The sequence below is a fragment of the Cheilinus undulatus genome, linkage group 4 (genome assembly GCF_018320785.1).
Source record: "Cheilinus undulatus linkage group 4, ASM1832078v1, whole genome shotgun sequence".
Lineage (NCBI taxonomy): Eukaryota > Metazoa > Chordata > Actinopteri > Labriformes > Labridae > Cheilinus > Cheilinus undulatus.
This window is the reverse complement of record NC_054868.1, coordinates 48,340,449-48,356,346: the sequence shown is the minus strand read 5'-3', so window position 1 is coordinate 48,356,346 and position 15,898 is coordinate 48,340,449. Positions and strand designations below refer to the sequence as shown.

The 15,898-nt window shown below is 38.5% G+C and overlaps 1 protein-coding gene across 2 annotated transcripts; it reads left to right on the top strand.

Annotated features, from left to right (window-relative positions):
- Positions 1-133: 133 nt before the first annotated feature.
- On the top strand, positions 134-15,070 carry akap8l (A kinase (PRKA) anchor protein 8-like). 2 transcript variants are annotated; one of them, XM_041784864.1, is made up of 13 exons: positions 134-264; positions 1,022-1,060; positions 3,799-3,892; positions 6,747-7,329; positions 7,823-7,937; positions 8,032-8,081; positions 8,378-8,402; positions 8,533-8,638; positions 8,871-9,012; positions 11,683-11,788; positions 11,872-12,002; positions 12,162-12,257; positions 13,950-15,070. In XM_041784864.1, exons 1-13 carry the CDS (start codon positions 243-245, stop codon positions 14,373-14,375), a joined length of 1,935 nt encoding a protein of 644 aa, XP_041640798.1. In that variant the 5' UTR covers positions 134-242; the 3' UTR covers positions 14,376-15,070. The 2 variants fall into 2 exon arrangements, with proteins under 2 accessions (XP_041640798.1, XP_041640797.1); XM_041784863.1 differs by having other exon boundaries at positions 3,679-3,892.
- Positions 15,071-15,898: the final 828 nt, after the last annotated feature.

The window sequence follows — 15,898 nt, the reverse complement described above, 5'->3', positions numbered from 1 at the left end:
GATTAATACACAATAATATTAGACTCATATTAGATTTACTGGATTATGCTATCAAAGCTATACGGATAATTATGCAAATTAGGTGAGGACGTCATTTAGCAATTTTTAGGACAGCCAATAGCTACTTTCCTTACTGAGAAGTTGGCAACATTGCACGAGCGGTACTCTGCCACAAGGCGCAGCCATCGTCGGAGTTAGCGCAGCGTTTCTTCCTCGGACCGTCTCACTATCTCATCTAAACCATGGATAGAGGCTACGGCTCAGGTATTAATACGTTATATGGTATCGATTAAACTAACGCAATGTAACCTAACGTCTGGTGTAGATACGTAACCGTCACCATTTAGCGACATGCTAACAGTGGCAGGGTGCTAGTCCTTAGCAAGGTCCGCTTTGTGGTTTGCTGGAACAGGGGGAGGATACAGCTCGAACAAAGAGTGTTAGCTAACTGCAATGCAGGTTTTTGTGTCTATTTTTCAATTAAAACTATGTCTATAAATTTACTAATGAAAACAAGATGGACGTTAGCGGCATAACATTTGTGTTAGCAATGTGTATGAAATATTAGCTCGATAGGTAAACTGTCGTAGTTTCATGCTAATAATGCTAACGTTCTGTGGGATATGGCCCATTGTTGGTTTTGTAGGCGTGTGAACTGCTTTGCTAGAGGTAGCCTTTCCAATTCTGATAAAATGGAGTCAGTGAAGGAAAAGGGTTTTTAAAGGCCTGCTAATAAAATGGCCGCCTCGACAAACCTGCTTCTGGGTTTAAATGTGGTTTAACACGATCATTATTGTATGTTAAGAAACTGAAAATCTCCCCATGTCAGACCGGAAACGACAGATTAATTATTTGATTGATGCCGGCCTACTTCCATAGAGTTGAAATCTTAGGACTAATGCCTGATTAAATTGTTCTTGATGTACGAGCAAAAATACTTTTCTACCACTTCGTCTTTTTGTCGTTTTTGTAAATGCTCCATAGTCTTTCATGAAGCTCACAGTTTTATCTCCTTGTTCAGGTTACTCCAGCTGGGGAGGTGGAGGATCGGGCAGCAGAGGTAAGAACATGAATAAATACACAAGGGATGCATAATATTGGATCTTTGCCAGAAAGATCACTAAGTGTCCTGTACAAGAAAGTACCTAGTACACCTATTGTTACAGGTCTGCTTGTTTCAAAAACAAATATAAAACATGACAAACCATACTTGATTCTTCAATAAATTACATATATATTCTTTTAAGTACAACAAAAAAGTGAATGTAATTTCTCTGAAATGGATGTACATTATGTCCAAAATGCATTTTTAGCTGTAAGGCCCAGTTCAGACCAAAGATTCAACACAAAATAAGTTGAAACTTTCTGCTCTGCTATGTTTTAAAGACTTGTGAGGTCACACTGCAGTGCTGGAGGAGATAATGCATCATTTTCACAGCCATGACTTTCACAGGCCCTCAGTTGAAAGTGACTTTTTTTTCCCTGAAGTGACTGTGCTATACATGTGAATCTACAAGAATGACAGTAATGCAAGAATGAGTTTTTTTTATTTTTGTCATTGAGATAATGCAGAACATCAGGCAGTATGATTTCTGGTCATCACAAACTAATTTGTCATTACTGTCTTAGTCTTGAAGCTAAATATCTCACATATTCACTCATGTAGTGCTGCATGTCCTGCCTTTTGTCTGCAGCTGATGGAGGAGACAAGAGTGATTATCAAGCTGAAGTTTCTTGTGAAAACAAAAAAAACCCCACATGATTCTATTCAACAAAATTCGCTGCATTCAAAACAAAGTTTTTAATTATTTTTTCACATTCAAAATACTGAAACCAGCTGTCTGCAAGGACTCAATGAGCTAAATCGTAGGCACCGTCGTCGGACGGCTTGACTCAAGCTGCAGTGGCTTGGTTCATATAGCTGCAACCGTCGCTGTCCAAAACAGTCATGTTGCAATCTTTGGTCTGAACTGAGCCTGACAGTCATAGATGCACAATATTATCAGCATGATGTTAGTGTTGGCTGATTAAAAGTTTATTGTTGCTACTGGTTGATGGGGATATTTCAAATGATTTATAAGCTGTAGAAATCGGCCTATGTGTACTCTAAATATTGTCTGTATGTTTAACTACGAGTAAGGAGTTTTAGGCAGGACACACAGACCTATGTCAGCTAAAGTCTTTTTCTTTGTTCGTTGTAATTTTTAAGGACTCAAGTTTTAAGCCTCAGTCATGTTGATATATATATCAATATCGGTATAGGCTATAATTAACTCTGACTATCCTCATATTGGCAAAAATCCAACATTGTGCATCCCTAGCGGCAGTAAAACCAAGCTTTAAATGTCCTTTAGAAAGCTACTAACGCAATATAACTACCTGCTGACACACAGTGAGCCTTGTAGTCCACAAAATATTGATATGACCTTTTTTACAGAGCTTATGCTTTCCGGTTAAGATTAGTTTGAATAAGATAGATGTTTGCTGGGTGATTCTGAGCCAGTCTTTATAAAGCCATTCTAATAAATAAAGAAACACAGACTTAAATACTAAAGATCTAACTCATTTTAGATCCTGAACAGAAACTTCAGTGATTATAGCCCACTTAGTCTAGGAATGAAAATTGATTTAAAAAATAAATCAGCATGGGAAGCACCATTGGTCCTCCTTAAAACTCCACAAATTGATGCATAGTGTGTTAATTTTGTATATACCAATATAAGTTACCAACTTTTTGTACTATTATCTAATGATACCAATATTATACTGATGACACTATGCAACCCTTACAATAAACTTGAGTTAAAAGAAGTGAAAAATTTGCTTGTAAAACTTAAACTTACAAAACTAGATAGAACAGTAAATTTGACTGAATATCATGTTTGACAATGAAACAGACGTCAAAATGTCTCTGACCCCTGGTTGGACAGCATAAGTGTAATGTTATTTCAAATAAATAGATACTCAAGTTCACATGATCCTCAGGTATCTTTAAAGTGCATATTTATTTTGTACATGGAACATTTGAATTTCAGGCATTGGATACCTGTGTGGATCAGGTCGCAAATAAAAACAAAGCACTCATTATGGACTTTCCATTTGCAACAGAGGTTTTAATTGGATTTAGATGTTCAGAAACACTAGTGCTAATGTTTAAAATGTGATTTTGATTAAAGGTGAGCACAGTTCTTGCAGATCCTTAGAAGTCTTAAATTTGACTTTTTAAAGTCAAGGCCATTAAAATGTCTTCAAGTCTTAATTTTACAATGAGCAGTTCTTAAATGTTAGAAGGCACTATGACTTATACGTGTCTTTATCCAGCTTCGTTTTCTTCCTACATTAATTCCACTAAACCATTTTTGAGTATTTTATCTTTGCGTGTTACGGTAAAAATCACAACACAAATATATAGATGGGAAAGAGGCAGAAATCATCACTTTTGTGTGTTCCTGACCAAAAATCAAGTGACAATAAGTAGAATAATGGCTTTTTTCTAACAACAAAAAATATGTTTTGCGAGGGGTTAGCTAAAGTGTTGAGGTATTGAACATTATCATTTTAAATATATAGAATAACAAAATTAGCTTAAAAGGTTTTTTAGAATTCTAACTGATGTATCCAGTGGATACATCTAATAGCTTCAGTGTGTGAAAAACAAGTAAATCTTCACTTTTCTAGGTTCTGGTGGCTTTGACATGTATGGGGGAGGTTATAAGGACTCCATGTCTGGGCTCGGGGGCTATGGAGGAGGGCACATGAAGAGAGGTCTCTCAGGAGCATCCCCACTTTCGTCCTCAGGCACTCACGCCGATGCTGTCATTGCAAAGATCAACCAGCGCCTGGACATGCTCACTCAGTTGGAGGGGGGGTTGAAGGGGTCTCGAGGTGACAGGTAATAACCCTTTTCATCCCTTTAATAACATATCACTGATCTAAGCCGGTGAACAAGATTTCGTTTTGTTTTTTTATGGTATGAGATAAAAAAGAGCAGGGATAAAATATGACCATGGGCTGTTTTTCAGTTGGATCCATCGGTATCAATCATGATGTGTTTCATGATAACGAGGCCACCTTTAGGAATATCCTGATAATGACAAAAGCCCATTTAAACCAGATTTTTTAGTAATTAAACTGAACTAACTTTTCTAGTTTTCAGTGACCTGTTGAATTGGCTTAATTCTTTGTCTTTGAAAGATTAAACCCAGTAAAGCCATTTCATAGATTAAAAAAAGCGTTCTTTAGGCATTTGCTTAACAAACACAAAATATTAGAAGGGTTGCTAAAAAAATGGTTGCAAGTTGACTTAAAATTCTCTTTGAAAGTTGTGATTTAGATGTGATATGTTGCCTGGCCTTCATGCTAACAAAGATTAACTGGCTGGTTGTGTATTTAGCTGTGTTAATGGCTATGAGATCCTGAAGCATCATCTGATAAATTATGAAAGTCTGTCTTTGCTATCAATTTAACCCCTTTGAGAAGATTTTAACGACTGGTTTTATCCTGAATGTTGCCTCATTAGCGTCAAAGACTAATCTTAAAAGTATGTCAGTAGACTTTACAACTCAGTACGTTTACATGCACAGTTAAACCAAGCTGTGCAAAAAGTGGCTGAGGTCAAACTGACCTGCTGTTTACGTTCATACAAGCAGGGGATCATCGGCTAGATGATGATAGGCCCCCTTTTCAGCAAGTTACTATTGGACCTGCTCCCAGTTGGTTTAAGCTGATAAGTGAAAAGATGAACAATTGTACAGCTTTGTACATGCTCTGTGCTTTACTTGTTATTAGGGCTGGGCAATTGATATAATGGATAATACAATTAGATTAAATCACAATATGGCCTGCTGCAATTTTCAAATTGCTGAAGTTGCAATATTTCTTTAACCTGATATTTGAGTCAAAACACCAGTTTAAAACTTTTTTGCTGCAGCAGCAGATATGTCATGCATTACATATCACGCAATCATTCAATACCTATTTTTTAGAATAGTTTACAAAAAATCCTACTTTCTTAATTTTTGTGCACTTTTTGGATTAATTATGAGGATAACAAAATTTAGGCTGTTATTCCCTTCAATACAATAATTCATATCCAAATCCAATATTAGACAAAACCATCACAATTAACCTAGATATTTTTTAAAGTTGTTCAGCTCTTTTTTATCTAATGTTGTGTTGGTTATAATCTAGAATGCTTTATTGCTTGTATTTGTTGTAAAATACATAAGATGAGGAACTTAAGAAATAATCACATATTAAATCACAGTCGCAATATTGCAGAGGAAAAAAAAAACATTCAACCCTACTTGTAATACAGATAAAATGCACTGTATTCTCTCAGTATATTTTGCTAGCCAAAGGCAGATGAGTGTTGAAACTTCTGCAATGCTTAGCATTTATGTAGTTTGACCTCTTGGTCAAAGTCCTGTGTAGAAGCTATGGAACATGTGCACAACATATAGTCCATTTCAAGTCTGGGGTGTATGCATGATTAAATACACATCCAACTGTATAACTAGATGTGTGAAATTCAAATTAAAGCCATTCCAGTCTGGCTGACATTTTTACATGCACTCTAAAAGTCCAGTTTTCATTTGATTTGTTTTTTTCTAATTGCATGTAAACGTACTGATTGACATTTTGCTGAGATATTACATGGTGCTGTTGGTAATGACGGATTGAGAGCGGTCATTTCCTGGTTTGTTGCTTTTGAATGAGCTTGGTGGTGGAGCAGTTTTACAAATGACATTTTAACAGTTTACAATAAGACCATTACAGTACAGTTGGAAACTTAGGTGTTGATGTATTTAACTGGTGGTCTTGATTGGGCTGTGAAACTGCCATGTTACTGGTCTACACCGAACACATAACCTTGGTAAATCATGTTTTCCGCGCCCCTTATTTGGATGTAAAGGGTGTATGTTGTCCTTGGGCTGTATTTAAATGCATCTCTACACTTTGATTGTTGCCCATTTTTCATGCTGTGGTTTGTCTGATTCCTTAAAAATGAAAGTGCATGGCCTTTTTCTGTGGAGGTGCTGTTGTAGAGAAATAATTCCATTAGTTTCAGATTGACATCAACGCACATGAGGCCAATCCATTTTTTTATGAAGCACCCTTTGAACATTTCTTTTTTTGTTGACTTTGGTTTTTCTTTATTCATACTCTTTTTTTATTTCTGTCATCATCCATGTGACCTAACCCTGTGTTCTGGCCTTAGGTTGCACGAGAGATGATCTTACAGGTGTTAGCATGATATCAACAAAAGCACTCCTCTTCATAGCAATAAAGCCCGATTTTTATTTTTTACCCCTAGAATTGATATAATAGGAAAAAAATCCCAGAATGCCTTTCATCTCTTGCTCGTTTTAAGACCTTCCTGGTTCTGAGGGACCATGCTCATGTCTGCTACAAGTTTCAAAGTTAAGAAACCATTTTCACAGTGATCTACAGGATACTGTTTGACCTCTGATAGAGAATGTGGTTGAATGAGTTCCTGTTAATTCAAAGATAGCTTGAAAATCATAAATGCTTAATTTATCACCACAACTGGAGTGTTAAATCAATGTGGATCATCATTTTTGATCTATTGTGATTTCTGAAATAAAGCTGGGAGTGACATAAAAAAATGAAGAAGCGAGACTGTGGAGGAGAAGGAAATGCAGGTGGAGAAATCCAAACCTGACTGCCCTCCCTGCCTCCCCTGCTCTCTGCTTTGCTGTCAACCCTCTCCCTCCCTCCCGCAGGTATGACCAGTACGAGTCATTCGACTCGCGCTCCTCACCCTCCTCCTTCCGAGATCTCTACAGATCTGGCGGCGGTAGCTATGGTTATGGCGATGGCCGTGGGGACAGCATGCTGTTGGGACAGCGAGGAGGCTCAGGCTTCGGAGGGGGAATGGGTCTAGGAGGAGGAGGAGGCTTTGACAGCCCCTCTTCTTCCTATGGAGTCGCTAAAATGCGACAGAATATGCGAGACTCCTTCAGCAGTGTTCAGGGAGGAGGTTCTGGAGGATGGGCCGGAGCGGGCCGACGTTCCCCCAGAAGGGGTGGAAGTGCCGGGGGTCGAGGAGCTGGAGGAGGGTTTGGAAGCCGCAGGTCTGACCCCACTCCAATGGGAGGCGGGCGGGGCGGTGGTAGTGGTGGCCACCGGGGCCACTCTCCTGGAGGTGGTAGAGGAAAGCTCCCATCCCTCCTGTCCAACCGCATGTACCCTGAGAGTGGGGGCTTCCAGGGTTCCATTCAAGGCCCTCACGACTTTCCTGGGAGGCATTTCGGAGGGGGCCCACGGGCTGGCCGCCAGCGAGGCCGCAAGAGACCCCTCAACAAAGTAAGTACCTCCAGCCAAATAAGACCTCCTCAGACATGGGGCAAAGGTTGCACCCTTTCTGATTCCCTCCTTATGTAACCTCAACCAACTAGCAAGTCAGCCTGCTAAAGTGCTAGAGCCTGCTATGTGCCATGTAAAGCAAATAACCCCTGACACACATTTGATTCATCACTTGCCCCTCTTTAATATATCAGCCTTGCATCATGGAGCTCCCCTTTCTATACAGTTAAAGCAAGTGAGAACTCTTTCTTCAGTTCTTTGTCTCGTTTAGCAGTGGGGGGTGCTGAATGATTTCATTTTTGGGGATTTTGTTTTGGTTTTTTTCTTCTTTTTTCTCTTGCCCCATCCCTGGGTAGTCTTAAGATAAGGCTAAGACTATTGATAAAGAAATTCCCAGGGAAGGAACACATTTCAACTGTAGAGTAAGTAGTATAACTTCTGCCTGTTTCCCATGTGTTTTTGTGTGAATGCAAATTGATTTTGTCGACTGTAGCAGGTGAAACCGCAAAGGGATTTGCAGAAGAAGAGAAAGCAGACACCGACTTCAGGCGATGAGCCAGAGTCAAAGATGAATAAGACAGAGAATTCGGAGTCAGATGCTCCCAAAGGTAATGTATATTAGTGATACAATTCATGAAAACAGTAGTTGGCAAACAACATTTCCAGGTCCAAGTGTGATCTGGATGTTTCCTGTTTTTACAGAACAAACAGAAAGAAACGGTGATGATAGTGAACCCAAGACTGGGGATGGGGTGAGTCGACCGTGGATGCAGTTTCCCTTGTTTTTAATTCTACCCTCTAAATAAACATCTGAGCTACCTGGTTGAATTGAGCAACACAAAATTGAAGTTGAGTTTTCAACAATGGCTGGTGTTATTTCATCAAAGGTTCACTGACATTTTTGTTGAAGGGCCTACTGTTTACTGCTCAGGCTATGAAGATTCAACCTATTTAACAAACTATCTTACTTTTAGTATGATAGCCACCTCATACATGTGCCATTTGCTTCTTCTAAGCTACATAAGTAATAAGAGTCTTTCCCTCACAGGAACCTGCTGCAGATGGGGATAAAGGTAGGCTCAACCACACATCCTCCTCTCTTTATTTCTTGTTCAGAACATGTTTGTCAGTCTGCAGCAGGCACTTGACTTTGTTAACCCTCCTATGGACATGGAGACTTGCCTAATGTGCTTTTGTGTTCAGCTTCAGCCAAACCAGAAGAAAAGAAAAGTCCACAGGGCAAACAGACCTCAACCCCGGGTCAGGACAAACCCCCAAAATTGAGAAAGAGGAGGGGCTTCCTGGAAAGGTGTAATCACAAACTGAGTACCTCTTAACCTCTGGGTCAAGATTTACTACTTAATTTTTCTGTTTTTTTTTCTGCCTTTCTTGATGCTCTGACTCTTTGTTTATTTAAATAACTTTTGTGTGTTGAAACTGCTCATTAATGAATCTTCAGTAAATTGGATCATTTCTAATGACCTGTTTTGTCCACTTTTTCTCTCTGTGCTCCTTTTTGACGGCCTTTCTTTATTTTCCAGGGTGATGTTTGCATGCTCTGTATGCAGGTTCCGTTCATTCTACAAGGAGGAGATGGAAACTCATCTGGAGAGTCGTTTCCATAAGGACAGCTTTAAGTTCCTGTCCAACCAGCTTACTAAGCCCACTACAGACTTCCTACAGGTGAGTGAGAGATTTCAAACTTCACATATTGATAATTTGTGTGTAATTACGATGTTTTTAATGGATTATTGTTCTTCATCACTTGAATTCCAAATCAAAACTGACAGTAATATACAAGAGTAAAGAGTAGGTTCTGGACACAGTTTTTGAATGATTGAATAGTCAGTCATTTATGAAAGCGGAAGATTCTTGCACTTTTTTTTTTCATTCAAAAAATATATTTTCTCTGGGCGGAGACTGCCTAGTTGTTGGGTTAACCCCGTGTAGGGGGACCATGGTCCTTGATGTAAGTAGCCTGGGTTTGAGCCCAGTCTTTGGCTCTTTTTCCCCATCATACCCCACTCTCCTAAATTTCCTACTCTTCCCTCCATCCAATCCAATTGGAAGCACTGCAAACTTTATCCAGGGCCTGTAGCACATTTAGTTGCTGTTTTATTAGGGAAGAAACCATATTACCTCGGTAACAAGTCCATGGGGCTGTATTTCAAAAAACCCAAGACAACAAAGTAAGACATGGGGAGAAAATGTGATGTTGGTAATTTATTAAGAATTACTGCATTTTGAATATTACAATACATGCAAAAAAGTGCCATATGTGTGCATTAGGCTTAAAAATATACTTAAATTTCGGCTCCAGCCTGTTTACTAACCTTCTGATCTTTGTTGTCCAAGAAAAAAAATGGTTGTAGGTATTTGGCGATATATTCTCAGATACGCCTTGTGATCTTTTGAGCTGTTAAAGTGGGATCAAGTCTTTTGTCCAGGCTGGATTCTGCTCCTAGTATCTTCCCAAATCTTTTTTTGGTAATGATTTGCAAAGTGGCTTCTCATGATTTTCATATTCCCCCTCAAGTTTGTCACCACAGTTTGGCAGTTTCTGCATCTTGTTTTTGTTTGTCCATCACCTTTTCTCCTTTCTTGTTTCTTGACTCCTGGAAACCAAAATGCTTCCACATGTCAGATATAAAAGTCACTGGAGCCTCCACAATCTCAAAAACTTTTTCACTTGGTTTTCCCCCACCACTCGTAGCATCCACTTTGTTTGTGCTGTGAGTGCAACTGATGATGGGTATGCAAGGGCTGTTGGCAACTGTAGTTCCCACTTCCCTTCACTCTGCTCAACTTAAAAAACACTTTTTTTCCTGAAACCATTGCACTTCTACCACAACACTAAGACGCTTCTATCACTGCGCAATTAACAATACCGTCACATTTGTTGTATATACTTTAAACAGTAAATGCACATAAAGAAACAAAAAGAGGAAGAGTGCAGGTGACAAAACAGTAGCGTGAAAAATAGTAGAGTTTCTAATGGCATGTTCTAACTAGCAGGGATGGGAGAAAATACCGATACAGCATAGTCTCGTGATATTTTGCCTGGTGATATATCGTATCATCTCATCCACCACGTATTGATTTTTTTCAAATCAATTGCCAATATGAACTAAAGTCTATGATAATGGGAAAATAAAATCAATTGTTTGGACAGTTGTTTGTCCAGTGAGTTCAGTAGAGGTGATGGTCGTAGAGCAGGAGAAAGTTAGTACAACAAACATGGCAGCACCAGGGGAAGGACATTAGGATTGCAAGCAGGGCCTGAATGAGATGGACATGACACATAAGGCTTGCAAGAAGTGCTACATGAAAATAAAATACAGCAGAAATACGACAAACATGAGGGCAAGACTTATGCTAAATCGGTTAAATAGTTGAAAAAATGGTATATATTGCGATGTATCACATTATATGGTATCGCAGTACTCACTGTATTGCAAAATGTTTAAAATTGCAATATTTCGAATCGTGACCAAAGTATCGTGATGATATTGTATCATGGGGCTATTAGTGATTCCCACCCCTACTAACTAGACAGTTGCATTGACAAAATCAGCTTGAGTACATTGATTGCCTTTATAATATCCTAAAGGCCAATAAATGCTGTTGTTCCTTGTTACCCTGTACCTATTTTCCTCTCTGTCTGTTGACATTGATTTTCTTTCAGCTCTCATAGTCAATATAGCTTTCTAGCTGTTGGCTTGTTTTACAAAGTGGACATATTTATGTGTTTATAATATCTATATTCATGCTTTAAGTGTATTCTACCCGGACTAGTGTTAACATGGAGCCAAAACTATGTGACTTACAACAGTCAAAGGCTTGTCCATACAATGCACTGCTCCTCTGTTTATCTGCATTTATTTTAAAGCACTGGATGTTTTTTAGCTCAGTAAACATTAAATTACAGGGCTGAGAATTAAAAATGTTATGGATGCAGTGTGGACAGCAGGCTTGCCATGCTTTGCAGTGCCCGATGCTTGCATGCTGCTCAGCCACAGTGTAAGAAAATTATTACTTAAAAGTTTAAAGTGAATGATCAATTTAAAGACGTCTTACTTGATGTTGCTGAGTAAAGTGGATCATTTCTAAAGTTCAATTTGGTGTTAAATTATGTGTCAGGTGTATGCTAATGAGTTAAGACTGGTCCATCTGTGGTTTAATTTGCAGCACATTTAGGATACTGATGTTTCATTATCACATATAGAATTGCTGTTGACTTTCGAATAAAAACTTGACAAGACCATCCCTATTATAACGTGAATTTATCAAACATCGACTTTTCTGTGGTGTATTTGCTGTGTAAATTAATCACACATTGTTGTGTTTCCTCAGGAGTATTTGCTAAATAAGTTCAAGAAAACAGAGCAGAGGGTGAGTCAGCTGGAAAACCAGAGCGCTGCCATCTGCCAGGTGTACAGAGAGCAAGACCTCACCAGAGGTAAGCAACAGATGTTCACACAGTAAGTAAAAAGTACAGAATTTATGAACCGCTTACTAAAATTATCTTTCACATCTGTTTAGAGCTTGGCATGGAGCACTTCATGAGGAAAGTGGAAGCTGCCCACTGTGCAGCTTGTGACCTTTTCATTCCCATGCAGCCTCACCTGATCCAGAAACACATCAAATCTCCTGACCACAACTACAACAGGAAGGTATGCACTCTCAGGATTAAATTAAATGTACCTGTTATCTTCAGTATGAATACAGCAAACTAACCATCACCATGTTGCATTCAATTTGTTATGTTTGTTCTCTGGATGCTGTGCAGTCAGTCCTGTAAATGATTGGAACTGTTTTTTCTGTGGTTCTAGGGTATGATGGAGCAGTCCAAGAGGGCCAGTCTGTCTGTTGCTCGCAGCATCCTCAACCACAAACTCATTGGCAAGAAGCTGGAGAGCTACCTTAAGGTATGTACATTATCATGTCAATGAGTGCTCTGAGGCTACATGTTTACAAATACATTTTAGTTTGAAAATAAATACATTGTACCCATCAGCCACACAGCTGCAGTGTTACCAAGCTTCTCAAATGGATACTACACTTTTCCAGGGTTTAGTTTTAAATGTGGACTTTCTTTTGTGTCGAGGCGTGGCTGCTTTTATTGACATTCCACATCACTAAATGTCCAAAGTGGGGATGCGACACAGTCTTCGTTATTTTTCTTTTTGTCTTTTCTGCTGCAGATATCGCAGCTAGTTTAACGGCTGGTCAGTTGTAGGGCTGAAACGATTCAATTAAAAAAGTTCCTTGAGGCAAATACATCTGCACCGGTGAACCTACCCAGATCGACTACACGCTGCCTATATGAATTGGTCATGTGAGACAGCACTCAGTTTGTCATAAACTTACCTGATTGACCCGACAGTTTCACAGGACACAGACAGGCTTCACAATTCAAGTCCTGTTTTGGTGCTCTTTGTAAAATGAATGTTCTTTAGAGAACTTGTTAATATGAATTTTGATATAGAAGTAGTTCGTTTAAGGGACCCATTGTTTCTCATTTGTCTAGTACTATTGCTCTTGAAAAAGCAAAAGTGTTGATTAAAAAATGCAGTATTTCTTATTAGAGAACTTGATTAGAAAAAGAGTTGATTACTGCAGCCCTAGTCAGTTTACTTTACTTTTATAGTGTAGTGGGACCTCCTGCAGGTGGCAGCATAACCTGATAAAAGAAGGCACTAAAGTCATCCTTATTCTGTTGATAAGTAATGTTAACATGCTACAGCAAGAGTTTCTAAGGTTTTTAACCTTGGGAGTTTATCATTTAAAATTATTTGAAGTCACCTTTATGAATATAATCCCTTATTTAGCTAAAATCTATAAACTATACTTTTTACTGTTTGACTTTGTTTCAGGTTAGCTTTAGATATTCTTGATTTCTTGTGTGTTGAATCAGTAAACAGGCTTATTTAATGTGATTTGTGTTGAATAAACTCAGTCAAAAAATCAACATGTGGAAAACAAAAAATTAAAGCTCACTAGAATGTGAGCTTTGTAAAGGAATTACAGATCTGAATGTCAACCACATACTGTTTTATGAGTATTTGCCAAAATGTAGGAAATAAAGTGTTTGATTCCTAAAATTTCCTGAGGAAGGGCCCCTTTACCCAATAGTTTAGGCTCTCAACTGACAAGTTTTTCCTGCCGGTTGCAGTTTTTTGTGTGTTTGTGAGAATGAGTAACCAACCACATCATGGACATTCTGTTACGTTTGTCTTGGTGCACACACTCCCAATGTATTTAAGTTTCAAAACAGCATTTAAAATGTGAAAGAAGCTTAACTAAAACTTGCGACTGTTGTTACATGCTTTAAAAATAGAAAGGTTGAGTGTTTGTGGACGATGTTTCCACATTTCTGCATTTCGGAACATCCCTCACTAGTTTCATGACTTTAGCAAGCCCACCCTCTTACTCTACAGCTTGAATCTCATGTTGTATTTTTTATCAAACCTGCAGAATAAACACATTACTGCTATTTGACAGTTTCTTCCGTTATGGCAGACATGCAGTTTTGTCAAGAGAGTTTGAACCAAGTAGCGTACTCTGGTTCTTGAAAATGGAGATAATTAGTGTAACCAAAACTGTTCTTTCATTGTCAGGGTGAAAATCCATTCATTGGCAACCAAGACGAGCAGGACCCAGAGGACTCCATGGTGATGGACGTCTCTGAGATCGATTTAACCAATGAGGCAGCAGACGGCCAGACAGACAAGACTGCAGCTAAAGAGGACGAGGCAGCTGATGGAGAGACAAACCAGGAGGAGGCTGAGGGTGAAGCAGCAGAAGAGGCAGCAGGGGAAGAGGAAAAGATGGAGCAGGAGCCGGTCATGGAGGGGGAGGAGCAGCCGGAGAACCAGGAAGAGGAGGGTTTTGAAGTTGGAGAAGAGGAGGAGGAGGGCTTTGTGGTTCATGATGAGGTTGGGGAGGAGGGATTACCTGCCGGGGAGGAAGAGGAGGGAGATGAGGGAGTAGAGGCAGCAGAGGGGGAGGAGGAGGAGGAGGAAGAGGAGGAGGAGGGGGAATGAATGACTTTTGCAGCCTAGACCAGTTGATGAACCCAACCCAGTCCCTTTGAACCCTGTGTCATTACCAGGAGCATATTAAAAAAAAGATCTACCTGTTCCTTTCCTGTTCCATTGTCTGCTGATGCTGAGCTTCTTTGATTTTTTTTTATTTTAAGAATACTTGTTCTTTTGGGAAACAGTCTTATTCTTTTAATTTTTTTAGAGTTTGATGAAACTATGAACTGTCTGATGTGTTTCTACCTGCTCTCTCAGGCAGTGTTGGTAGAAACATGACTTGAGGGTTTTTCTCTTAAAAGTCAGTAAGGAGGCAGAAAAGTTAAACTCTCAAACTTTTTTCTTAAGTTTTTTTTCTTGTGCCTTTTGTTTTAAAAAGTATGTTTAGTTTTTCTTATTTAGGATTGCTTGAAACATCATAAGCATTGTTAAGTGGAGAGATATTTGTGATGAGTTTAATGCCATAGCAGTCTGTCAATAACTGGTGGCTAGTGTATGAATTTCCAGTATTTTGTAAAAGTCTAAACCTGGATGCAGTTTTTCTGTCCAAAAGCAGAAGGGATGAGATGATTGAAGGCACTGCGAGTATGGAACAAGCATGATTCATATCTAACATGTAAAATCTGGTTTCACTCTGAGTAGGAAATGAGCTTGTTTAATAAGTTACTGCTCCACTGTTTCCAAATAAAAATTAAATAATTCATTGTTTGTTTCCTTTTCTTCACATTTTATTTGTCGTAAAATTTCCAAAAATTCCCCAAAAGCAAAGCATCAATCAAAAAGCATTTTTAAATTACCGTAGGGAAACCTTAAAAATCTCAAAATTTATATGAGAACGAAAATATGAAACGTTAGTTTTCCATTATCAAGATTCCTGCAAATAGTTGAAGTCTTAAATTGGACCTCAGATTTTAAGGTCTTAAAACAACTTAAAAAGTCTTATCTCTACTGTTGAAAGTCTGAAAATTTAGATGGCATTTTGACTAGGACATGTCCATCTATTTATTGTTTTCTAGTTAAATCTCTTCAATTTTAATTTTTCTTTAAGTGCAAATGCTTGTCCACTGGATTAAAATATGTTAATGATAGTCTAAGTCGCATAGAAAGGAAAAAAAAATCCCTTTTGAATTGCTGCTCATCTCAAGGCAATTAGAATTCTCAGGCAAAAACTAGTTAATGAGGAATCAGCATACCTGCAAAAATACAATAATAATCGGTGTATTATAAAGTAATGAAATAGAAGCAGTAAATGTGTCAGAAATAATAAAATTTGTACATTTATTGCTAATAAAATATCTGCCCTACATCATTTGACATTTCATAAACAGCAAATTTCTTTTTTGAATGTTGCACAAAAGATTTTTTTTCTTGGTACAAATCTTAAAAAGTCTTAAATCTGATTTTTAGAAGTGTAAGAACCCTGGTTATTTGCTTGGTAAATTTCTAACAGCCTTTTTAAGGTTATTTTTGGGCTATTTGCTTTTATTTTGATAGGACAGCTGAAGAGAGAACAAAATAAGGGGAGAGAG

Excerpts from the sequence above, each read along its gene's own strand:
- akap8l (XM_041784863.1), top strand. The coding sequence starts at position 243 with ATGGATAGAGGCTACGGCTCAG. Across the intron at positions 3,893-6,746 it reads AAGGGGTCTCGAGGTGACAG|GTATGACCAGTACGAGTCAT; the intron begins GTAATAACCCTT and ends TCCCTCCCGCAG. Across the intron at positions 8,082-8,377 it reads AACCCAAGACTGGGGATGGG|GAACCTGCTGCAGATGGGGA; the intron begins GTGAGTCGACCG and ends TTTCCCTCACAG.